Source organism: Hippoglossus hippoglossus, chromosome 19 (assembly GCF_009819705.1).
Source record: "Hippoglossus hippoglossus isolate fHipHip1 chromosome 19, fHipHip1.pri, whole genome shotgun sequence".
In the NCBI taxonomy this organism is placed as follows: Eukaryota; Metazoa; Chordata; class Actinopteri; order Pleuronectiformes; family Pleuronectidae; genus Hippoglossus; species Hippoglossus hippoglossus.
Window position 1 is genome coordinate 18254495 of NC_047169.1, and position 25757 is coordinate 18280251.

General features: G+C 41.2%; 2 protein-coding genes and 1 long non-coding RNA gene across 3 annotated transcripts; 2 read left to right on the plus strand and 1 right to left on the minus strand.

Moving 5' to 3' along the window:
- The first annotated feature begins 73 nt into the window (after positions 1-73).
- On the plus strand, positions 74-13397 carry rfng (RFNG O-fucosylpeptide 3-beta-N-acetylglucosaminyltransferase). The gene is made up of 9 exons (XM_034569853.1): positions 74-455; positions 2434-3006; positions 7002-7050; positions 7573-7675; positions 8305-8458; positions 8606-8691; positions 9149-9314; positions 10157-10242; positions 10661-13397. Exons 2-9 carry the CDS (start codon positions 2500-2502, stop codon positions 10734-10736), a joined length of 1227 nt encoding a protein of 408 aa, XP_034425744.1. The 5' UTR covers positions 74-455; positions 2434-2499; the 3' UTR covers positions 10737-13397.
- Positions 8356-25757, minus strand: LOC117752506. The gene is made up of 3 exons (XR_004612094.1): positions 25748-25757; positions 25507-25509; positions 8356-8546 (listed from the first exon to the last, which is right to left on the minus strand). It is a non-coding gene; the product is annotated as an uncharacterized LOC117752506 (long non-coding RNA).
- On the plus strand, positions 14287-21608 carry dcxr (dicarbonyl/L-xylulose reductase). The gene is made up of 9 exons (XM_034569855.1): positions 14287-14371; positions 14546-14636; positions 16918-17015; positions 17765-17919; positions 18050-18092; positions 18963-19062; positions 19178-19242; positions 20485-20602; positions 21414-21608. Exons 2-9 carry the CDS (start codon positions 14585-14587, stop codon positions 21515-21517), a joined length of 735 nt encoding a protein of 244 aa, XP_034425746.1. The 5' UTR covers positions 14287-14371; positions 14546-14584; the 3' UTR covers positions 21518-21608.

Consider the following 25757-nt stretch of genomic DNA (forward strand, 5'->3'; position numbering starts at 1 on the left):
GTGGGTAGATAATGAGTGGATTTCAATTTCTGGGTGAACTATCCCTTTAAGAAAGAGGGGGGTTAAGTTAGTAGCCACATTATGAGACACTGCTGTGGAGTAAGGTTTGTCAGCCCTCGGGGGCCCCCTTCATGGCCTGGGGGCCCCCAAGCAGTTGCTTTATCTTACTGAGGAAGCTTTTATTTTGACGGGCCGGACCGGAACATGGCGGCGGTTACTCGGGCCATCTCGAGGCGGCTGAATGTTTGCATCTGTAGTTGAGAAGAAAGCTGCAGTGGACGAAACCCCGAGTGTGGACGCGACTTGTGAATAAGTTGTTGAACGCAGAATGAAAAAGACCAGCTAACGAGGCTGCCGTGAAGTTAAAGTCACGTCCGAACAAAAGCGACACAGCGAGTCGAGCTGTGGCTCCGGTGGCATTCGCCGCTTCTCTCCGTCCCCACAGAGGTGTTCAAGTAAGCGTTGTTTTGTTTCACAAGTCTCTGTTTGGCTTCTTCCTAACGTCCCGACTCGTTTCACGGCGCCGTGCCACTTCGCGTGTCCCCCGGTGTTCGGGGCTACAGGCGGCGCGGAGGAGCCTGGATGTTGTTCTCTCTGAAGCTGCCTCCGCACAAAGTCCACACTCGGGAATCGTCTCCATTTACTTTTGTCGTGCGTCGTAGGACATGGAAGTGAATCTGAAAAGAAACTGCCAAAAGCTTTTTCAAATCGTCCTCTGTGCACATTTCAACCCGTGTGTATGTGTACTTTAGTTAAAACACCACTGCTTTTCGTGGACACATTTCATATTCATTTAAAAATAAAGTTAGTGCTTTAATCTCAGCTGTAAATTAATGTTGTGTTACTGGAGTGCACTGTAGTAAAGTGTGTGTATGGAGACTACTGTTTTCTTAGCTATGGTTGTGTCAGTGTCTCAGGCCATGAACATGTTAACTGCACTTAGCTGAAGTTTTCTCTTTTCATTGGCTGATTTTCACACTGACCCCCCCCCCCCCCACCTCAGATCAACTCTGAGCAAAAGTAAGCATCTCATTTGTTTGCTGTTAAATGAGACGTGTTAAGCTTGAAATGTGAGAGCATGAAATGTGATGTGTTCTTCATAATTAGTCGGACACACTTTTCATTATTTACTACGAAAAGCATGTCCAACTAACTCTTTTCATTTAGCATCATGCAGGCGCAAACAGTGCACCACTGACAAGCTCCACCCTCCAGAGGCTGCGTATGAAGGCCAATTGCAACTACGTAGTTTGTCCCCTTCAGACTGGGCCTAGAAATGCGTCCTTCTTTACCCAAGCAGCAATGCATCCACTGGGTGGATCCTTCTCCAGTCAACATATCCCAGGATTGGAGATGTAGCCCACGAGCCAGCTTTAGGAGCGGCCAAGCTGCACAAAGTGCTGCAGATGAAAGTAGTTAACGATGCAGTTCACAAACACACAACTTTCAAGAGCATCGGATCACTGCGCAGTTCGCGCTACATGACCTGGTGTCTTGTGATTGGGACTGACTGGCCACACGGGGTCACACACTACACAATGTTTCACCAGGATAAATCCCTGACTGATCCTCAAACTACGTTTAATCACAAAAACACTTGCAAGAAATCTTTTTAAAAAACCTGTCGATCAAGATGAGATTGTCCAAGACAAGCCAAAGACTTTAAATGTGTTTAATGAGTATTTCTAGTTTAAAACATTCAAAAATTCATTAAACATTCGATGATATCTTAAAGACATCTATGTATTGTGTTGCAAAGATATGTACTGAAGTTAGCATTGCAACCAGCTAGCGCCTTGCCAACCCATCCATCTTGTAATACTACTTTCTACCTGTAGAGGCGATGGGGAGTTACCAAAGTGTCCATTTTGCTCTGAGTCTAACGTGAGAAGACAAAGAAGTTGTGCATCCCAGAGAGTGTTTTTTAACCTCTCTGTAATATATTTTTGTCACTACTTCACAGAAAATTATCAGTGCTTTGTGGGTGAGACGTTATTGTGAAGCAGCTTCAGGAAATGAAATGAATGTGCCACTAAGTACTACTTTGTTTGCTGTGCTTTTGTTCAATGAAAATTGTCCACACAACAAGATATAGTCGTACTGGGTTCTACATTGCCTGGAGCAATTGGACAATTAAGGAAACACACGAACAGACACACACAGAGTAACAGTTAGATCAAGAGCTGAGGTAAAAGAACACTTTACATTCTGTTGTATGGGAAAGTCATACCGAGTACACATAAGAACCCTCTGTCATGATTAAAAAAGCATCAGACTAAAGCTTTAAACCCCTTCATGTCTTTGTTGTAATGGGTTGATTTAAACTATTGTCGTTCTTTCTCTGTGGGCACTTTCAAAAAACGACCTGCTGACCAAGCTCTTATTAACTCGTGCACAAGTATATGCTGCTGAATCTTCTCCTCTTCTGTGCAGGATTCCATGTGATGGTGTGAGGATGGGACAGCGTGGTGTTGGGTGTGACCGCAGCCCTGGAGGCTGATGAACCTGCTCCCTCGGCCAGTCAGGATGCACATAGCTTCAGTGGGTGTCAGCAAGTTCTGCTTCCTGTTCTCCCTTGCATTCTGTGGGCTCTTGCTTCTGTTAATCCCGGCCTTCCAGCCCCCAGCTCGCCAGGTGGACCTGCCTCAGCCCCGACCTCAAATCAGACCCACACATGCAGGCTCATCACACCACACCAGGGTACCAGCAGTGTCTGTCCATGCTGGGGGAACTGACAAAGCCACAGGGCTAAATGGAAGCTCATTGGGCCAGGGGGAAACCATGGAGATGGAAGTTACCGGGGGTGATAAGAGAGGGGTGGACTCCCCAAAAAGCCTTGAAAGAGGGGCTTTTCCTGCACGAAAAGCTGGTGGACCTTTAGGATCTACATCCCATGACCCATTAGAGTTGAAGGACATTTTTATTGCTGTGAAAACTACCAAGAAGTACCACAAGTCCCGACTGGAGCTGCTAATTCACACCTGGGTTTCCCAAGCTAAAGAACATGTGAGTAGAGCTGCTGTCATTTTTTTCTTGTGGATGTAGCTTTAACAGCACTGTGCTCTTTATAAGGCTGGACTACCCCAAAGGCTCTATCCCTTTTAACATGTAACAGTTACACACACTGATTCAATTACTGGTGTGCACAAAGGATTTATTAGTGCATTAAGTCATCTATCAAACACAATATTTTCTGCTCCAGCTTCTGTTTACAATCATTGTGGTAGTTACCTTTCATGTTTTACCTCAGTCTCTTCAAACTCAATGCTGACTGCACGATGATTCAGCGTTGCTTGAGCAGAGACGGAATTTGTTGCCGAGATGCCAAAGAGTCACAGACGTTACAGATGGAGACTGTTGCATTGTTTCCAAACATTTCCCAGATTTTTCAAATTAAATCAAGGCCAGCAATGATTCAGAACTTCTCCTTATTAGGAGCTTGAAAACTCTGGATTAGTGTAGATGACCTGGGTTAAACCTAGAAGTGATGTGTTTTAAAACTAAGATGTTGTGGATGTAGCCTCACTGACAAAAGCCAGCTGCTGTGAGTGTTGGTATAGTATTCCAGCTAAACATGGGGAGTGATGGTTTATGTAATGTTTTAGTTGTGTCCAAATAAAATGGGTTTTAATTGAAATGCTGCCAGCTGAGGGTTTACCTCTGTTCCAGGGTCAGAGTCATTCACCATAGTTTTTTACCAAAACTGCCTTGGTATACATCCTCACAGCTTCAGTATATGTATTACATAACATTAATTTAGCTGACGTATTTATGTAAAGTGACTTGCTTACAGACGTGGGAGCCATGCATGCCATTTGAGCAGTAAGGAGGATTTCGGGGATCATGTGAGATGGAAGTAGGGTTAGCTGCTAATGGTGACGTTACTTGCTTTGGGTTGATTGTTATGGCAGTGTTATGGGAATGTCTGTTTCCTCATCAGTTTGTTTCCTGACCCCGAATGGTCATCTTCTACAATCAATAACCTCAGCCAAGTCTGATCATAGATTTCTCCCTAAATAGTTAGCTGTCTGAGGCTTGACCATGACATAACCTAAGGTCTAACACTAACCAAGGAGGACATGGCTACGCTTAACACTAGTGAAAAGGAATCCAGCTCCAACAGAAACCATCAGAGTGCATTTCCCTTTTCAGATTAGTACAAACATTTGAAGTACTGAGGTGTATGATACTTTGTGATGCGGCTGCATGTTTTGTGGACACACACACCTAAACTACTATTTACCTTGCGTCCACGCTGACAATAAAACGGTCATCATATTTATATCCAGTTCCCATTCCATTGTCTAAAACACATCTTTAATACATTTGCTCTACTCTTCGATTAGAAATATATCTGCTCTCCACGAGGTTTCTCAAGAGCAGAGCCCTCCACTGTTGCTGTGAGGGGTGTAGCACATGAACTAAAAGCCATTTCTAATGATAATTGATGAGTTGTGATCAGTGAAGCTGTCAGCTGCACACTGACACCGGGTACATGTGGGTACAGTGTTGATGTTAGCGCCATGAATCGGACTCTTGTCAGCGTACACTCTGTGTCTGATAATAGGCCGATGTTCAGGGCGTTGCCTTATCACTGCCAGAGGCTTTGCGCTGGTTGCAGTTAGTTTGTCCTTTTAGTGGAACCACAGCATGTTTCTACCAAAATAAATCTTGATTTCACCCCTCATCTCCAAACCCCCTCTGTTAGATCAAGGTGTGTGTGTGTGTGTGTGTGTGTGTGTGTGTGTGTGTGTGTGTGTGTGTGTGTGTGTGTGTGTGTGTGTGTGTGTGTGTGTGTGTGTGTGTGTGTGTGTGTGTGTGTGTGTGTGTGTGTGTGTGTGTGTGTGTGTGTGTGTGTGTGTGTGTGTGAGAATTTCCATACACAGTGCAGCTCAGACTCAGAGTTTTAAATACATTTCCATGAAAGCTGAGCAAAGTCTGTAGCTGATGAAGACCATATGGTACAGTTTTTATTATTCGCATCATTATTGACCGGTGCTGCTATCATTTATAACATCATTACATCTATAAATATCCCTCTTATTATTTTCATTATTACAAACAGTCCGAAAGAGCTTAAATATGACGGTTACACAACTGTTCCTGGTCTCCCCCCCTACCTCTCTCTTTTCACCCACCTCTCCTGTCTCCATGAATTGAGGTTTAAGTCAAGCATCTAAACTTATAATAAATCATGTAGATTAGACCATACTGATACTGTATGTCATTTTTAAACAACTGCATGTACAAACTAAGTTTTATTACCTTACTCACCAGCACAGACATTTTCAGTTTGATAGCACTAAATTAGACTGAAGTGGTGGCTTTATTTTCATTTTTCACAATCTAAAGCTGTCTTGCTGAGTGTTAAATGTGCAATTTTTGATAAGAGTATTCTAACAATAACCCATCAAAATGTATTACTTGCAATTGAATCACCACCATCTCTTCGTTTATCAGATGTTAGTACAGAAGTGCAAACCATCATCAGTAAAAGTCCTGGTGATGATGTGTAGCACCATCACCAGTACCTTACAGAATGCTGCTCCACAAACAAGATGGTGCACGGTCTTCAGTCAGACATGTGACACAAGTGCATGCTGCAAATGTAGTATGTTCCCTTGAAATAACTGTGTTCACTTACTATTGACTTAACAACACAGCACCAACAGTCACTGTGCCACCAAGCTTCCCAGCACCACCTTTCACAGGGAGACTTGAATGAACCTAGCACACACATTGTGATCTGTCACTCAAACTCAACAGCATGAGCATAGCCAAAAAATTGACTCTAATATGCAGGCAGAGTCGTATAGCCTGTTTTCATGCCTGAGGGATTTCCTGTTTCGTTTTTGTGCCCAGTATCAACAGCTTGTCTCATACTGGCTCTGTCTCAGGTCTGTTGTGAAATGGCTACGCAGTGAGTCTGTTCTGTATAAGCTGTCGGCATTAACCAACCATTTTCTCTCACATACTGTTACTGTCTTAGTTTACTGCTCTCAGGTCAGTAAAGTCTCCCCCCCTGTGTTAACAACTCGCAGTAAAATTAAAAGCTGCTCATACAAATTTGTGTTGGTGTCGGTGTAGCTCTTCCACTGCAGTAGTGCATCTGGTGTATGGAGAAGGTATCTTTACACAAACAGGGCTCCAGAGTGCGACTCACCTTACAGCAACACTTTACCAATAAACACCAACACTCATCACAAGTTATTAGGATCTAAACTGTACTGAAGTTTACTATCTGTGTGTTTGATTTGCTAGAGAGTTTATGAGACATGTTTTTAAACTCATTTTTTAGGTGCACCTAAATTATGCGCTGGTGCACCTAAATGAAAAAATTAAGCGCATCAGTGCAACCAATGTAAAAAGTTAGTCTGGATCCCTGCTAGAGATACAGATGCTGGTTATTTATGAGAAGGCCAAGGTTAACTCAAATGACCCTTTGACTTATGGTGGGTGAAAGTTACAAGCCTGGCTGCAGGGCTTTGAGCAAGTTGAGCATGTCTGTCTCTGTCTTCTCTGCACTGTACACCACTAGCTGCCTCTGCAGAGGTCTGTGGGGAATAGTTTCACTGTCAGAGACTCTGACCTAAACTCTCATCTTGGAATAATCAGTTGTAATACTTTTTTTTTTTAAAGAAGTAGATAATTGTACCTGTCACATGTGATGACTTCACATTGTTACAAACTATCTTCTAGTCAATGTTGTAAATACTGTTATGGTCTCAGTTACACGTGTCATCTATTGCTTTTCTGTCCGTCCTGAGGGAGGGGTTCCTCACATGTGGCTCTCTCTGAGGTTTCTATGGTTTTTCCCCTGTTAAAGTTTTTTGGGGTAGCAATGTATTTGTTATTCTTATGTAGAGAACATTTCTAATGTAGTGTTTTAGACTGCTTCACTGTAGATCTACAATGATCCTTCTCTCTCACTCTCACTCTCTCTCACTCAAAGGAGAGTGTTTATATGTCTACTTTTAACACTGTGTCTATGTCTGTTTCAGACCTTCATGTTCACTGATGGTGAGGACAACGAGCTGCGGATGAGAACAGGTAAGATGCCAACAGTTCTCATAGGTCAAAGAAATTTACAATGTGTCCTCATTCCTTTTGTGTGGCCATATTATGTGGTTACAAAGTCAAATCACAATAAACATGAATAACCCTTTGTTGCAACAGCGAAGAATGGTATTCTGATTGGTCATTTCGGTGTAAATAAATATAATCTTAATTTTTTTTTACACTCTGCTTAACATTTTGCCAAATGGGCTATTTAGATTAGAGTAATTGTGCATGTTGTGTGTATCTACAAAAACAAAAGACGTGCAAATAGATTTACAAATTATGACTGGTTTAGAACGCCTATATAGCCAATTGGCTGACAGGGGGCCGCTCTCAATCTCTGCTCATGGGTCACCAGCATAGACAAACTAAGAGGAAGTTTGTCACAGCAGTATGAACAAATCAATGATAATTATATGAATGATCTGCAACCAGCATACACACTTCACAGTAATATCCTGTACACAGCAGCCTGCAGCTGATCTGTTCTGTCCTCTGCCGTGTCTTTCACAGGAGCCAACATCATCAACACAAACTGCTCAGCAGCTCACACCCGCCAGGCTTTGTGCTGCAAGATGTCTGTGGAGTACGACAAATTCATTGAGTCTCAGAAAAAGTGAGTGAATCGTGGTCTGTCCCTGGTCCCAATAAACAGCAGGGACACAATGAACAGTTAGTTGATTATGTAGTGATATTCTTGGAGCTGATTATAAGCCCACTAACGCAATGAACAGCTGCATGCTTTTAAAGGGTCACAAGATTTCGAACAGCACCAGTTTCACAGATTTTGGATTACCTTAAATGTTACAAAGATCTGCAGTGAACTGACTTGAGTCGAGAGAAGTATAGCAGAAGACCGACTGGTTGGTCAGAGCTTCATCCTGCAGCCACATAATAAACCACAACAATAGAGGAAGAGAAGCAGACGGAGGCTTTGCATGATGAAGAGCAGCACAGACTCTAGACTGTAACCTCATGTTGCTTTGATGTGAACTGGACACAAGGTGAAAGTAAAACAACCTAACAGTGCCACACATTTGTGTGAACTTCTGAACAATGTTTGTGTAATAATAGAAGTATCTGAAATGAGACACATGGATACAAGCATGAGGCAGTAATTCTAGTTTTTTTTAATTTTTTTAATTTTTTAATATTTGCTCCCAAACTAAAAACGTATGACTATGTAGTGCACAAACTAATGTATGCTGTCGTGTGTTTGTGCGTATGTGTTTTGTTTTTTTGTAGGTGGTTCTGCCATGTGGATGATGATAACTATGTGATTCTGCCCAGCTTGTTGCGGGTGCTCTCCTCCTACCACCACAGCCAGGATGTCTACCTGGGCCGGCCCAGTCTGGATCACCCTATAGAGGCTTCAGAGAGAGTCAAGAGTGACGGATCAGTCAGTCAACTTACAACCTATTAGGAGTTTCTGACTCCACTATCTTTTTACGTTAACCCACTGGAGACTGATAGTTATCTTTCTAGATCTGTGTTCCTGCAGAAACCCGGTTAACTTGCTCATCTGACTGTTTCTGTCTCATTTCAGGTGTCGGTTAAGTTCTGGTTCGCTACAGGTGGAGCAGGTTTCTGTATCAGCAGAGGTCTGGCACTGAAAATGAGCCCCTGGGCCAGGTAGGTCGTGGATTCTGCTCTTTTAACTAATTCAAGTTATTGAACCTTTCAAAGCTAGGGTAGTCATTTAGCTGCATTTTGTAAATTTCTTATGAAAAGTAAGAACAACACAAACCTGAGCAGCCAAATGAGAAAAAATGTCAAATAGAATGTTTTTCCATAACCCTCGTAGGAAGTCTCATCCCTGCTGCTTTTAAAATGTACACAAACTGTGGATTTTAGGCAAACCCACCACTACCTTTGACATCTCTGATAGATTTATATTCCCGCGAGATTTACATTCCCCTGACATATAATCCAGGGGGCGTTGTAGTGATCATTCTGTTTGTCATTTCATGTCCTTATGTGGTTGGACAACACATTGTACAAGCTAATTTCTTTTATCAAAACCTAACTCGACCCATAGGAAGACATTGAGTTTGCTCTGTTGTTTAGGCTTGTTGTCTTGTGGTTTCAGTTTAGGGAATTTCATCAGCACAGCAGAGAAGATCCGACTCCCAGACGACTGCACCATCGGCTACATCATTGAGGCGCTGCTGGAGGTCTCCCTAACACACACACACCTCTTCCATTCTCACCTGGAGAACTTGCAGAAGCTGCCCATTGACTCTGTCCTGGAGCAGGTGAGTAGTATGCGTGCGTGTATGGCTGTTGTTTTGTTGTTTATAATTCATGTTCAGTAAGACTTGAGACCTTTGCCATTTAACAACCTAATATCCTAAAAGGTGCCCATTGACAGACAGAATATCTGCAGTAGGCTAGGGCTGGGCGATATGCCTTCAAATCAATATCGCGGTTATTTCAAATGTATACCTCTAACAGATCACTGAACTATTATTGTATTTTTTTTTGCTCTCATAATTCTCTGAAAAGGACTGTATTGGAAATCTGCAGAAATATTAACGCTGCATTAACCGGCGCCGGTCAACAAGCGACTCTCCTCCTGTTCTGTCACTCACACGTAGAACTGATCTATATAATAACCTACTGAATTCTTATTCATGTTCCTGGATCAACAGGGTGTCGTTTCTTCTGTGATGTGTGTCTGCTCTTCTCTGTCGCTTTTCACACAAACTGACGATCACATTTATTTAGTTATAATCTCGATGGTGTCTGATCATGAATCCGCATCATTCCGGTCACTTTAACCCTGATGTCCTGGCTGTGGTCACCTCATGCCTCGTCTCATCTCGTGTTTAGCAATGTGTTCAAATACGTGTCTCGTAAACTTCAAGCACTGTTCAGGTCCTGTAACTTCTGATTTAGTGTTGTTTATTGTTAACGTATAAAGTGAGCGCAGGTCAGCGGGTGTGGAGGGAGTAAAGTATTAACCAAATTAACCGCCATGAGCTAGATTAAGCTCATGGCGGTTATTAAGTCCTACTTTGGGCACTTTCACATGAATATGCCAGGATTGTATTGGCATTCAAAACTGTTTTTGTTGTGTTCTTGCTTCTTGCTCCAGGTGACTCTCAGCTACGGAGGGTTTGAGAACAGAAGAAATGTGGTCAGTATTGTTGGAGGATTTTCACTGGCTGAAGATCCCACAAGGTAAACAAATTCAAGTGGCCGACCTCTGAAGCTGTCTTATTAATACCATATGTCATCAAAGCTTATTTGAATGGTAATGTGATGCTTAGTTGGTTCTTATTTGAGACAGATTACATCGGACATGTATTTCGCCTCAATGTCAGTAAAACTCTTACTTTGGTCTTAAACCATAGCTCTTTGTGTGAGCATTTTGCTGTGAGCATTGTCTGTTTCACATTAATTATATAACATAACATCATTTCTCCCCTACACAGATAATGATCAAAAATTCGTATGCACTTATAGTAACACAAAAGATCTCTACCTAGTGTTGGTGCTTGATTGTAGAACAGTGCATTGCTCTGTATGCCTGATGTTACTAAGGCGTCTACTGTGGGAAACACTGAACACCTGACTCTGGTCTCTTTTAATCCTGCAGGTTTAAGACAGTCCACTGCCATCTGTACCCATTTACTGACTGGTGTCCAAAGATCAAACCTCGCCACACAAACTGAACGCCACAGTGTTTTAATTGTGCAGCACTGACACTTGCTGGAGCTTTGCCTCACTCTGCCATGTTTGGGTCGAGCCACGTGTAGCTGGGAATACCTCACGTGTCATGAAGTGGATGCCTTCGCCCCAAAGCAGCCTCACCTCATGCTTCATGTGAGAAGCTTTTAAATAGGCAGAGCTGAATCTAACAGGTGGAACCAAAGAAGGACCTTTTCTGGCTAACAGAGCATGAGCGTGGATGAAGCCATTCGTGTCTGGAGCGACATTTGTAAGTGAGCTTTTGAAAGGTGACTATTAACGTAACAGTGCCCTTGTTAATTTAGCCAATTTATAAGTTCATGCCACTGTGTAAAACTTTTTTTCCTTTGATACATGTTGTTAAATTACTTCATTTTATTTACCAAGTGTTTTCTACAAGTCATGTGATCTGTGTTTAATAATGGTACATTTTCCCATTCATGTTGACAAGGTATCAATGAAGCATAAGACGATGTTCACTTTGCTATTGCAGTCAGAAACCAACTCTGCAACATGGTTTCTAAATTGACCCACGATACAAGAGGAAATTAAAGCAGCTGAATTTAATCCAAGTTTTACAAAGCTCAACCTCTGAACTTCTCTTCTGATGTTATGTGTCTTGGATGTTTGAATTATGTTCAATGAAGCGGATTTGTTTGTACTCATAGATTTGCATGCCCATCCAAGTGCGAGCTTCAGTTGGCCAGTCATCTTATGTAGCTAACCCTAACCCTAGAGATTCCTGTAACCCTACCCTGTCACAGTAAATTCTGCTATTTGACAGGTTAAGTGAAACCACAGTGGGAGGATCCAAGTGATTTTCTGTGGCTCAGTGACAAAGGCATTGATTGGAGAAGACTAAACCCTTCCTCTCTTCCTAACCATAGACATGCACTCTCGGTTGTCTACAGCAGCAATTTAGTTATGGGTCACTGTGATGCAATACTTTCATAGAGCAAGTTATTACAAGGACTCTGCGGGCCAGCTTCAACAAATCAAGTGGGTGTTTTTGTTCTGGCAATACCATATAGGATTTTTTTGCATGACAGCAACCTTACATGGGACAACCCTGAGGAACGCCCCTGCCACAGCTCAGACAGAATCACACAAAATTTCATACCACAAAGATTTGACTGCAATCTGTTTTTCGGTCTCATAGTCATGTGAGGGTTGTATTAGGAGAAAATCGAAAGTCTGAAACCTATCCTTTCAGCTTAACAGTTTACTGAGCTAGTCCAACAGTATTGCGTGACTGCTAATTTGCTAATTAAAAGAATGTGATGCTAGCCCCCTAAGAAGGCTTATCTTCTTTGCTTCCGTCACTGGTTCAATGATAAAGGCAGGAATTGGGAAAGATTACGCTGATCCACTGTGGTTTAACTTTAACAGTAGAGCAGCAAGCTGGGCCAGGTTACTGAGCAGAGCCAAGTAAAAACTCATATGCTGCCCCGTGGTTTGAGATGACCATAAAAGAGTTTCACTGCATGATCTCCAGCTTGTCTTGTGCTCTGAAGTGTGATGGCTCTGAGGTTGTAAATATCTATGATACAATCAGGTCGAGGCCCTTGTATGTGAAGGAGGCTACAGTGTTGTTATGAAATACTCAGCAACAAATCAGTTGATGTTTTCAAGTTCATTTCATCTCCCTGTTCTGTTACTGTTGATGTGACGTGACCGCCCAAAGTCAACATAGCATCACTATGGTTACCTGTAGTGAAAAATGATTGAGGTACTTTAAATGGGCCTGAGCATGTATTTACGTTTTTTATTTCTCTTTCTTTCAAACATGAACTGCAGTTTAATATGATCAGAAATGAGACTTTGCTGTTTGGTCTGCTGTGTGTGCACATTTATCTCAGTCTGTAACTGTTCTGTCCCTCATGTTCTCAGCCTAACACCCTCTCCCTGTTTTAGCCTATTTCCTACTGGTCCCTATCTATGGTTTTGCACTACTGTGACTATCGCTTCCTATAAGTTACTGACTGTAGCTAAATGTCTAAATTAGTTCATGTCTTTGTTGGCTCTTGTATATTCTTTTTTTCCCCCCGTAGGTTGTAATTGTAGCTCTGTGGTCACCTCTTTGAGACATGGTCAAGAGCAGGAAGGGATAGCAACTGAACCATGTGACTTAAATGGGTGGAGCCAAAGAACATCTCAACGTTTGCTATGAAGGGTCCCTCAAGGATGGTTGCTAATAATTGACTGTTTAGTCCTAGCATGAAGTTTCCTGGTCGATGATTAGGTATCTGATGAGCTAACGTTACATTGAAACCCTGCTGTTGACCTACCTGAGGAAATGCCTTTACTGCCACAGCCATGCTTTAGTTTTAGAAATGGCAAAATTAAAATCTCTGGAACCATTATATCAGACCCTTTCTCCTTTTGAAATACAGGTTTGTGGCCTTGACTTAATAAACTGGTTCCTTTGGCAGCACCCACACATGTTGCACAATCCAGCTGCAGTATTTGTGCCTGTAAAAAGTATTTGTTTTAAACAGCTGTCCTCCTTTTTGCACACAAGACAAAAATGCAGAGCTTGTGTGTCACTGCAGGTCAGTGAGTGAGCCTGAAGGACAGAGGTGGTTGAACTGTTTACCGCTGATGTATTATTTTGTTTTAAGAATAAAACCTTTCTACATTCTCAAGTGTTTGACTGTTTGCTTGTAGAACTGCCGCGATGTCTGTGTTTATTGGGTCAGAGCGGGAAGACTGTGCTTTGGCAGTAATGTGGTCATTGCAAACTTGTACAATTTGAATGAAATGGCATATAACAATAAATAAATGCCTAAATAACAATGCTGTAAGAAAGGATGATGAGCTCACTGGGATGTGTGTTTGATTGAATAAAGATGGTGCTGTGGGACTTTCCACTCCTATGTAACAAAGTGGGTGTGAGTACATTCATATCTGTGTGTGTAAAAGGAATGCATTATGTCAATGGGTATCATCCTGAATGTAGAAAGTGTGTGTGTGCGCTCAGTAATATAACAATATTATTAACAATATTCACTTATCACAGCAGCTGATTACAGATGTGAATTTAAGAGAATTTTAATGGAAACCACTCATGGTGTAGGTTTGAATAAGCATAATATAATTAGTCAAAATCCACCAAATCTCAAGTTTATTTGTACATTCATCTCAAATATAGTATTTTTAGTTGAGCTTTTACAGTGAAAACATTGAAGCAAGGATTGTGATCCCCATTGTATCCACATATTAGTTAATATGATGATAGATTATTATATTAATGTTAAAACACCATAATGATGAAAAAGTGTGAACTCAGTGACTGAGTGTGAATCATGATAATAAAAACATTATGTACTGAAGAGTAAAGTGAAAATTAAATTTGATGAGGTGAGTGGATTAACCAGAACGCACAGGATTTACTTATGTATTTATTTCGTTAACGGATATGAACCCATATACAGTGTATGGAGATATCACAATATGCTTATTTGTTATTTGGATATGCTTAACAGGAGGTTCACAGTGTTCCCAGTGACTGTGCAGGTCTGACCTGGAAGACAAACATTAACAGTGTGGAGGTTTCTTGTTCAGTTTCCTGCAGCCCGGAGCTGAGACACGTCTACTGCTGCTGCTGCTGCTGTTACCTGTGAGTATCTCACTACCTCTAACAGACCATAGGAAACTGCGTTTGGATGCAGGCTCGTGGTTTTTAAGATTTAGGAGCGATCAGCTAAGTTTAGCTCGATCAACGCTGAAGTCAGACTTGCAGGAGTCACATGACTGCTCGCGTCTGTTCAGCTGTTAACTGTGTCTGTTCCAGGTCAGTCTGCCTCGGATCTCTCTGCGCACAGGAACGACCATGGAGATTGGTTTTGCGGGTAAACGAGCTCTGGTCACCGGAGCTGGTAAAGGTAAAATACGTAAAACAAAAACTCACACAAACACCCATGCAAGAAGTTTTCAGAGAGTGCACTGACACCTGCAGGCTGCTGGGAGAACTACAGCCTTGCTGTGGCTAGTCCACACAACCCTCACAAAATACCATGTAAATGTTCTGATCAGTGTTCATTAATATAACTATTCTATTTACTTATCTTCATTTTCCTATGCAATAGTATCAGACTGCAGCAATGGTTAGTGTTAGAGTCTGAGAATTAATTGGGAGTAGATTCTGGAGAACCTGATGAATCTAAGCTCATCTCTAACCCTGACCAGCCTCCTCTTAGGGTGATTAACCTGACAAATTATCAATCGATCAAATTGATTTTATGTCAGTTGTATTAGGTTTTTATGTGAAATTCCTCCTCTGCTAATTTTTACATTAAATAATTTAATTGGGCAGGGGGCAGACTCAGTCTCTATGGGGTTTTGGCTGTGTGACTAATCTAAAGGGAGCGCAGAGAAGTGTGTAGGATTGCATCCATATTTCCTGGCAATTATCAAGAATAGAAAAGTGGATGCAGATTGTCTTGCTTTCCAAGAGAAACCGACAAAAAATGAAGACAAGTCAGTGTTTCTAGATCGTGCGGACTCAGACACATTGATGGAAAAAGGCCAAACCTGAGGGTCATTGATGGAAACATGTAGCTAAAGTGGATGCGTTTAAGTTCAAATGTTCTTGGGTAAAGTTAACTCAACTTCAACTAGCAACTTGTTGGACCATTTCTGACAGACACAATGTTATACAGGCAGGCTTTGTGGCGAGTGAGCTGACAGCTATAAGCTGATATAAGCTAGGGAAGGAGCCTTCTTGCTGCTGCAAAGCTGCTGAAGCCAGAAAAAGGCAAATTGTTGTATAAAAAAGTGTTAATTTGTCTATAGGAACTGTCAAAGTTTAGATTATGGAACAATGTTAAGAATAGAATGGCACTAAGTACAGCGCATACCTCTGTCAAGGCCCAACACCCCCCTAAAATTAAAACAAACCCACCAAAATACACACCAAATCACACATACATAGAAATCAATTCCCTAAAATATGTCTTTTTCATCAAAATCCATTATTCTCTGGGAAATCAATGGAAATGTCAAACAAAAGTCCTAAAACACATGTTAAAGAATCAATCAATCAATCAAACTTTATATATATATATATAGCAATTTTCAAACAAATCAATTGCAGTTCAATGTGCTTAACAAGCGATTGACAAAATGTTAAAAAATAATGAATAAGTTCAGAAACCAATACACTCGTACATACATTGTAAAAGATTACAAAGTAAATGATAATCAAACAGAAAAATTTTCATAAAACAAGACAGAATAAATGAGAAGAATAATAAGAAGAATTAAATCATAAAATACCATCAAAATAATAGTATAATAGTGTATATATATATATATATATATATCATGATTAATAAAACGAGTGTAAATTCTAAAAAAGGCATACAAATTATAAAACAATACATGATGCCAGGCTGAAAAAAAGGGTTTTTATACACGTATGTTTACAAAGCATCACCAAATGTTTTTGTTCTGCTTTGCGTAACAGCTAAAAGAGAAGCACCAGAGGATCTGAGGGGCCTCCCTGGTTCATAAACCAAAAGCGACAGGTGCACGGCCATGTAGTGCTTTATAAACTAATATACAAAATCAATACGATAATGAACAGGCAACCAGTGTATAGGGACTTGAATATAGGTGTAATGTGTGCTCTCTTTTCTGTCTTAGTTAGCATTTGTGCAGCCGAATTTTGAATTAACTGTAGCTGATTGGTTGTGTTTTTTTTGGCAGACTAGAAAGGAGAGCATTGCAAAAGTCTAGCCTGCTGGTTATGAAAGCGTGGATTAGTCTCTCTGTGTTGCTCAGAGAGAGAAATGGCCTCACTTTGGAAATGTTTTTCCAATGATAAAATGCTGTTTGAGATCATTGCTGACAATTACTTTAAATTAATAAACACGATGTTTATATTAAAAATTTGCTTAGGACTTATTATTATTATAAATGTGTTAACAAACATTAAGTAATGAAAGCTGAAGTAATGATGATGAATGTAAATTCCAATGTGCCCTGAGAGAGCCTCGCCAGTTCAGACTGTGAGAAAATGGAATAAAAAAAACGCTTTGTTCACGGAGTGCAGTTTGGCATAGTCTGAGACATGTGTGGAATGTGTGTGTGTCAGTTCTGGTGTCACAGCCGCAGATCCACTCAGTAATAAGTCTTTGTGTTTATGGATGTTTTGTGTCTCAGGGATTGGCAGGGCCACGGCTCTGGCTCTGGCACGCTGCGGAGCGGAGGTCACGGCGGTGACGCGCACACAGGCTGACCTGGACACGCTAATGCAGGAGGTGCACACCCAAACACACACACATACCCTGTCACCCAACTGGGGGGCTCGGTCCCCCACCTCTGACCTCTCATCCCCCACCTTTCTCTGATTCATCCCACCCACTGCGCCTCTACTTCATCTCTCCACTCATTATCATCTAAGGTGTCGACTTTCCTCTCCAACACACAGCTCTGCTTATCTTATTTTATTATTATTTATTTTTCAAATAAGACTTGGATGTTGACATTGGAAGCTGGTATTTAAGGAAGTGACTTTGTGCAGTTTTTGCTTGTAAAAACCAAGTTAATCTATAAATATACCAAAAGAAAAATATATTCTTTAAGTAATTTCAAACGTTAAAAAAAAGTTACAGTTTGAAAGATAAATCTTGTGAGATGAAGACTTTTGTAAAGCTTGATATGAGAAGCACGAGAGTCAAATGAGAAAGCAAGAGACATTTTAGCCTCTTTTCTGGATACAACACTCACTGATCAAAATTTTGTGAGAATACTGGAGCCGATCACTAAATACTAAATACTACGGCATGTGCTTTATTCATATCTCCACAGTATGTTACAGTACTGTACTGTTTTAGTAAGTCAGTCAACACCTAATCAAGAAAACAAAATTTTGGACCTAACAGAATTTCTGATTGACTCGGATTCTGTTTGACTAGATACATTGTTCATTGTATAATCTGATGTTGTTGCCCACCAAAACCCAATTTAGAAATGAATCTCATTGAGACATTCATTCTTTCCTTCGCAGTGTGCATCCATCACTCCTGTGTGCGTGGACCTGGCAGACTGGGGGGCCACGGAGGCAGCCCTGCAGGACATCGGCCCAATCGATCTGCTGGTGAATAACGCAGCCTTTGCCAGCCTGCAGCCGTTTCTGGAGGTCACACCCGACCAGTTTGACCAGTAAGATGAAAATGAGATACTTCTATGTACCGTCAAATACGAGGTTACACTAGCAAATAGTCACAGTGCAATGTATAATGATGTCATGTGGCATGTGTTTGCTGTATTCTAAGGTGTCTTTTATTTCCAGGTCATTCGATGTGAATGTGAAAGCGGTGCTGCATGTGTCCCAGGTAAAACAGTGGCTATTAAAAAGGAAACCCAGATCACTGCACTGCATTTGCATCATCACCTCCATTCTGTAGATGAAGGTTAAGATGCAGTGTCAAAGTTTTGAACTAGTTCTTAAGCTTTCAGACTTTATTGGCTTTAACTCTGTATTTGAAAAATCCATCCATGGTAAATTTATATATTATATATGTATTTATATTGTGCTTTTCTAGTCTTGATGACCACTCAAAGCTGCCATTCACCCACACATTCATACAGCGCATGTATGTGCAGCTCTTTCTCTGTTGTTCATCTCTCACACACGGTCAAAGAAATTTTTTACATCCATACATCTACATTTCTGTACACCCTTACACATCCATAGTAAATCATGGAGTGTCACCAAGCTTCTGATATTAAAGACGTTCTAGTTTTTTAATCGTTTTTTTTCTTTCTTACAAAATAAGTGAGGAGCTTCCCTTAAGGGAAAGTTAATACTGTTAATACTGAGGTGTGGCTCAAAGTTCATTCTTTGGGCCATTTTGACATAATATTCTTTATTTGCAAATATGGAAACTGTGTCCAGTCCTGTGAGATGACACAGCCTCATATCTCCACTTTAACTCAGGGTCTGATCCCTGTTGCAAATCTCGAAAATTACGTTTCAGAAATCGGTGATTGGATGGCCCTTCATTTCATGTTTCATTCAGAAAATGTACAGTGAACTCTGGTTTACTCTGGTCAGGGCAAGTACAGCAAAGGTTCATCTTTCTCTCCTGTAATGCCTGAACATGTCAAATAGAAAAGATCTAACAGGAATAACACCATTAGTTTAAATTCAGATGTCTGACTGATTCTGCTTAATCAAACACAGCTTCTGTCTCCGTGGGTAGATAGTGGCTCGTGGCATGAAGGCCAGAGGATCTGGAGGCTCCATTGTCAATGTGTCCAGCCAGGCCTCACAGTGTGCCCTCAACAACCATGCTGTGTACTGTGAGTAAGAGAGGAAAAGCCATGGGCAAACATTCACCTCAAGTACACTTCAGGAAAAGAAGATTATTTCAGTTTTTGAACAGCCTGTTCTGTTCTTTGTGTCTCTGTGTCCCAGGTGCCACCAAGGGAGCCCTGGACATGCTGACTAAAGTGATGGCTCTAGAGCTCGGACCTCACCAGGTACCATCACTCTTAATCCCATTTTTGACCTATAAATCCCAGGAACTGAAATCAGTAAAAGAAAACAAATATCTCAGGCCATACACATAGAAGACACTAACAAAGATGTCAAGAGAGCTTTTGGTGATAAGGGCCGACGCCAGTGTTGATGTGCTGTGAACAAAAACATGAGATCTTTGCAGTGGAATAAAACATTATATCCTGCCTCTGCCTGCTGTACCACCCCTCACCTGAATACTCTGCTGCATTGTTAATTTGTGAAAGGGAAACTGTGGAGAAAGTTGTCCGGAGTTGCTCCCGCTATTAACTGCATGGGGGTTTGGACAAAGACAAAAAACAGAATGCTTGACGGGTTTGGGACACCTGTTTCGTCCACTATGGTGTTTCACCTCCTCCAGCCTGAGGTGTGGTTCTGTGAGCAGGATGTGAACAGAACTGCACCAGGATCAGTAGGATTCACTGTGTCTTTGTGACAGTAATGGGTATCTCCTGGTGAAAGATCATTTAGTGTGTGAGCCCTTGTTGCCAGTGAGTGTAGCGTGAACCCACAAGGACCGCAAGTCATGTAGTCTGTCCCATGACTTTGAAAGACGTGTAGTGTGAACTCGGCTCAAGTGAGAGACCTTTATGAGTAAATTTTATGAAACTCTGGCAGGACAAATATAGGATATATATAAAGTATATATGGCAGCCTATATACAGCATATAAGCGTAATTGACCACTTCAGTATTCAGCTCTGTAAGCCCACCCAGATTCCTCAGTACGCTCCAGAGGTCTAGTTTGTGATTGTCTGTAAAGTAAACCATCCTCAGAAGGTATAGAGGCAGGGCCCCTGAACTAAATTGAGACCTAAATGTTCCTTTGACCGTATATTATGTCTATAGAGTTTATATTAATTTACTGTCTAGAGAAATAGGTGCTCAGGTATATTATAATGCAATTCAACACACATTGATACAAATTTTATTACAATTATCACATTTACATTGTATCATTGTTATTGTCATTGTTATTATACTACTGTAAATTATACACATAGTATTGCAACTTTAAATAATGACAATTATTCAGTTTGATTGAATAGAGGACAATAGAGCAGAGTTGAATTTACTTCATTCATAACCATTTTATACTTATTTAAAGTGAAGACATGTTAAATCTCAATGAATGGATCTTCATGGAGCTCTCACTGAGTGAATGGAGGAGTTTTAACTAAAGTGCCAGTGTTGTGTTGTGATCAGATCCGTGTGAACAGCGTGAACCCCACAGTGGTGATGACTGAGATGGGTCGTCTGGGCTGGAGTCACGCCGAAAAAGCCAAGACCATGATGGCGCGGATCCCCCTGGGCCGCTTTGCAGGTAAGACCCAGCAGACTGGAAACACATACTGTTGACTTCAGTACAGCAGGGTGCTGCAGATGACTGCAGTTCTGTTCTGTTCTGAGGTACAGGGACATGGGAGCTATCCTATCCTAGCATACGTTAGGTGGCAGGCAGGTGAGACCCTTGACTGGTCACTAGTCTGTCTTGATATCTGCACATCTTTAGGGAATAGATCATAATTTTTGGAAAATACACTGACGTTTCAAAAGTGAAATCTGAGATAAAATAAAATGTGGATTTAATACACAGATATGACACTAGTTAATATAAAATCAAATCAAGCAAGTGTTTCCCCTTATGTTGAACTTGACGTTTAGGTGGCCCCCCTGTAGAGAAGGGACCTGGAGGGTGTGTGTTCATACCAAGGCGCTGAAAAGAAGCCTGAAGGTTGATTCAGATTCAGGAATGTGGATTCCATCCTGGATGTGGAACAATGGAGCAGCTGTTCACCCTTGCCTGCTTATAGTGTCCTCTTATAAGAGGAGGGAGTGAGTGTAGAAAGTTCTTGATTAGTGTTGTTCTCTACCAAGACTGTGCTGACTCATTTATTCTGTTGGTCGTTTTTCACAGTGAGGATGTTCAGGTGCAATCAAAGAATAATCAAACATAAAACGAATATTTTTGTCAGTGTGTCTATAAACTGAATGTAAGTTTTAGTCAGTGCGCTATCACAATCAACAAATGGAAGGTTGCACTGTTTCCTTCCCAGCGCTACAATCATGAAGTGTACACACACATTTTGTAAATGTGTTATGTGTAAACTTGCTCCCTGTGTGTTTGTGTGCAGAGGTGGAGGACGTAGTGAACAGTATTTTGTTCCTGCTCAGCGATAAGAGCAACATGACTAATGGAGTCACTCTGCCGGTGGACGGAGGCTTTCTGGCATGCTGACCAACATGAGGACACTCCAACACGTTTAGAGGAAAAACTACTTGTCTCATTGGTATTATTTACTAAATAAAAGCATCCACGGCACAACCAATAGATTTCTTGTGTTAATTACACTTATGTAAGAGCATCAGGTTAAAATGCATCTCCAACCTGGCATCACCACACACCACCTACTGCTTGGAGGAGTATTACGTCATTCAAACCCAAAATAAAATATGGGTCATACGAATGAGTTAAGACACAACCTGAGTAATAATGTAGACATTTATTTTTGATTATATGCATCTACCTTCCACAAACATCTGTCTGTATGTGGAAAAAATATCTCTCAAACCGTTCTTATGTCCTTTACACTTATCCTGTTTATTGCAAATTGCCCGAGAAAGTGCAGGACCAAGTTTTGTGCGATTTGGACACGAGATTCATTCTTTATTAATAGAAATTGAATAAACAGGTGACCAGCACTCCACAGCAGTCAGCGGGGGCGGGACAGTGTGTCTTCAGTCAGCGGACCATTTGGACATGTCTTTTTCTAAGTCATCGGATAAACTACAGCAGTCGGTCAAAATCGCTGCCCGATCATTTGGATAATTTTATTATTTTTATTTCACCATATCGGACTGACATAGACAGTGATGGGTGCACTGGGTGCTGATCTCCGAAAGCACAACGTTCCTTTTGTCGTCTTTTAGGAGGAGTAATTCTGAAGTAGCTCCAGAGTATTAACACAGGACAGGACCCATTCCAAACATGCAGGTTTACAACAGGCACTGCACTAGTTTTTTACATGGATGATACAAATATAATGGATACAAGCAGAACTAGGGCTACGTTGTAGCACTGAACGAGCCCGAGCACGAAGGGCCCGAGCACGAAGCCTGTTGCTGTTAGTGGAGAGAGCGATCAATGACCAAGCGCACGTCTCCGCGTTGCATACGTTTTGCGCACTGCGGCAAGGATAAACGCTTCACTTCCTGCGTCCGTCACACGATGTCGATCCTTGCCTGCTAATTGCTCATTACGGTCCATGCTATCAATTGCACATCACATTGTGAAAATTTTATGTAAATCGAATGATAGTTGTAAAACAAAGCTTACTTCCTGTTGCCAGTAGGTGGTGCCATCACTATTACATACAGACTAATAGATCTGTTCAAGTAGGGGCTCTGATGTATCGTGAGCAATTTTGTGTCAATTGGACAATGTTACAACAACTTAATTATCACACTGATCAGTAGGTGGCGCTATGACCCTGCAGTAATATTAATATATGGAGCTGTTCAGGTCATTGATGATCATTGATGAAATTTCCATGGTGAGTCATAACCTGTTGGCTTATATCCATGGAAGATTACGTCAGATGAAACAAAGTCGTGATTTTGCTCCATTTGGTAATGTGAGTGTAGTCGTAGTTGGAGATTTTTTTCAGTTGCCTCCTGTTAGAGGGAAACCGCTGTATATAAATAATGTAGGTATTGATTTGTGGTCTAATACATTTAAGGTTGTAGAGTTAAAAACGGTTGTTAGGCAACAAGATGACGCGTTTGCCCAGTTGTTGAACAGAGTTAGAACTCGTTCAAAAGGGACCCCAATGTTAGCTGGTGACATTGAGATTTTGAAACGTTGTGAAACTGGTGAAGTCAGCTCAGCTTTACACATATTTTCTACTAACAAACAGGTAAATGAGCATAATGTTGTCCAACTTGCAAAGACTTGTCCTGATTTTGTTGAGATAAAGGCTCGAGATTTTGTCAATTGTAAGACAACAGGCAAGTTGAAGTTGATGAGTGGGCATCATTCACGAGTACAGAATACGTGTTTGGATGAGTCACTGGCTTTGGGTATAGATGCTCGTGTTGTGCTTATTAAGAATGTAGACGTAGCAGACGGACTGGTAAATGGAGTATGTGGCATTGTAACCCATATTGTGTACCCGAGTGATAATAAAAACTTTCCTGACACAGTGTATGTCAAGTTTGATGACAATGAAGTCGGTGCAGAGATTAGGAAACGCTGTGCGTATTCTGTAGCAGTCGAGATGGGCTCTACTGGTATTAGACCAGAGGAGGAAAGGGTAACCAATAAGGGCGGTTTGCACAACAACATGGTGGAGTTGGCATGTATAGTTTAGATAGTTTACCATATGAGGTCATCAAAGTACCACATTTGAGTTTGGAATGTTTAGTGTACAACTACACAACATCCAGGATACTGATAGCAGTCATTTATCGACCGCCATCATGTCCTATGTCTCAATTCAAAGACAATCTGACCAAGTTAATTGATTGGTTAGATCCGATAAGTACCACAGTTGCTGTAATAGGAGATTTCAATGATAATATTTACAAATCTTCTAATATTTCCAACTTTATGGCAGACAAAGGATATATCCAACATGTCACACAAGCAACAACTGAGAAGGGTACATTAATTGACCATATCTATATAAAAACTACATGTTATGACATAGAAACTGTAGTTTTGCCAACATATTTTAGTGACCACGAGGGGATTGCATGTTCTTTTACATCTAGGTCGTTAGACAGGGCAATGGATTAAAACAGCTGTAGGTGGTTGCATTGTAGTGGTTATTTTACAGGAAAACTTAGTTTTATTTACTTGCATTGATATTTAGTTCTGCATGTCATGTTAATGGGTGTATTGTTGAAGGTTTTTTCCCTGTGTCATAAAAGCATTTCGAACATGCTTAGTGCATGCAGCTACATCTATTGAAACAAATTTTGTAGGTTTGATGTAATAAACAATGTTTACACAGAAATGCTTTTACGACGCAGGTTTTGCTATACCTTGATTGTGATGTCAAAAAGCTAAAGGCTCCGGATGGAATTCCCAGTTTACTGGAGACAGGGTTCGATTCCCTGCGGTGTCCTAACTTGATGACTTGGCATTTACATGAAAGGCCTTTTTGAATTTTTTACTAAGATAAATAATTGCTGTCATTATCCAAACTAAAGTATATATTTTACAAACTACATTCAGCAGTAAAGGCATTTTATAAGTTCTAAATACAATGTCCACTGTAATATATTCAATGCATAGTAAAATTAAACGTCTTTGTGCATTAAGAGCATTAGAGCATTTTTCTACTCCTATGTTCTTTGTCTGTCATCCCTCATGATGGTGGATCCTGATGGTGACAGTGGATCAAGATGATCAATCCATCAATCAAATTTTATTTGTATAGCCCATATTCACAAATCACAATTTGTCTCATAGGGCTTTAACATGGTGTGACATCCTCTGCCCTTAACCCTCAACAAGAGTAAGGAAAAACTACTAAAAAACCCTTTTAACAGGGAAAAAAGAACGTAGAAACCTCAGAGAGAGCCACATGTGAGGGATCCCTCTCCCAGGACGGACAGAAGTGCAATGGATGTCAAGTGTAAAGGAGAACATCAAGATAAAGGTTTTAGCAGCATTGATTAGGGTAAACATTTTGAAGTATAACTGAAGGTCAGTGAATTGGTGGATTAATGTCATTAATGGTCAAGTATCTGAGGAGAAATACTATGTATCGAGCAGTCCTGCTGCAATCATAGTCTATGGTCAGCAGCCACCACGATCATGATCCACCATCAAGATCGGATGCCACTATAGTCCACAGTCATTGTCCACTGCCGCCATTAGGATCCATCATCAGCTGCCACCTCGGTCGTGGTCCACTACCAGTATCTGATGCCAACACGATAAAGGATCTGCCTTTGTTATCACGATCAGCCAGCACGATACAGAATCCGCCATACTGGATCCACCATTACGACCTCTGATACGTGATCCACAGATCCTAATCCATGATGTGGCCACAGCCGCGGCCCTGGATCTGCGGACGATAAGGCAAAGGGACTCCGGGGAAGAAGTCAAGTCAGTAACATGTATTGATGGGATATGAATTACTTTGATGTGATAAAGATTGAGAAGAGGAAGGAGAAGCTGGAAAGAGAAGCTCCATGTGTCATGTGTCCCCCGACCTTCTAAACCTATAGCAGCCTAACTAAGAGCAGGTCTAGGACAAGCCTGGACCAGCTCTAACTATAAGCTTTATCAAAAAGGAAGGTTTTAAGCCTACTCTTAAACGTACAGATGGTGTCTGCCTCCCGAACTGAAAGTGGGAGATGATTCCACAGGAGAGGAGCTTGATAGCTGAAAGCTCTGGCTCCTACTCTACTTTTAGAGACTTTAGGGACGAGGAGTAAGCCTGAATTCTGGGACCACAGTGCTC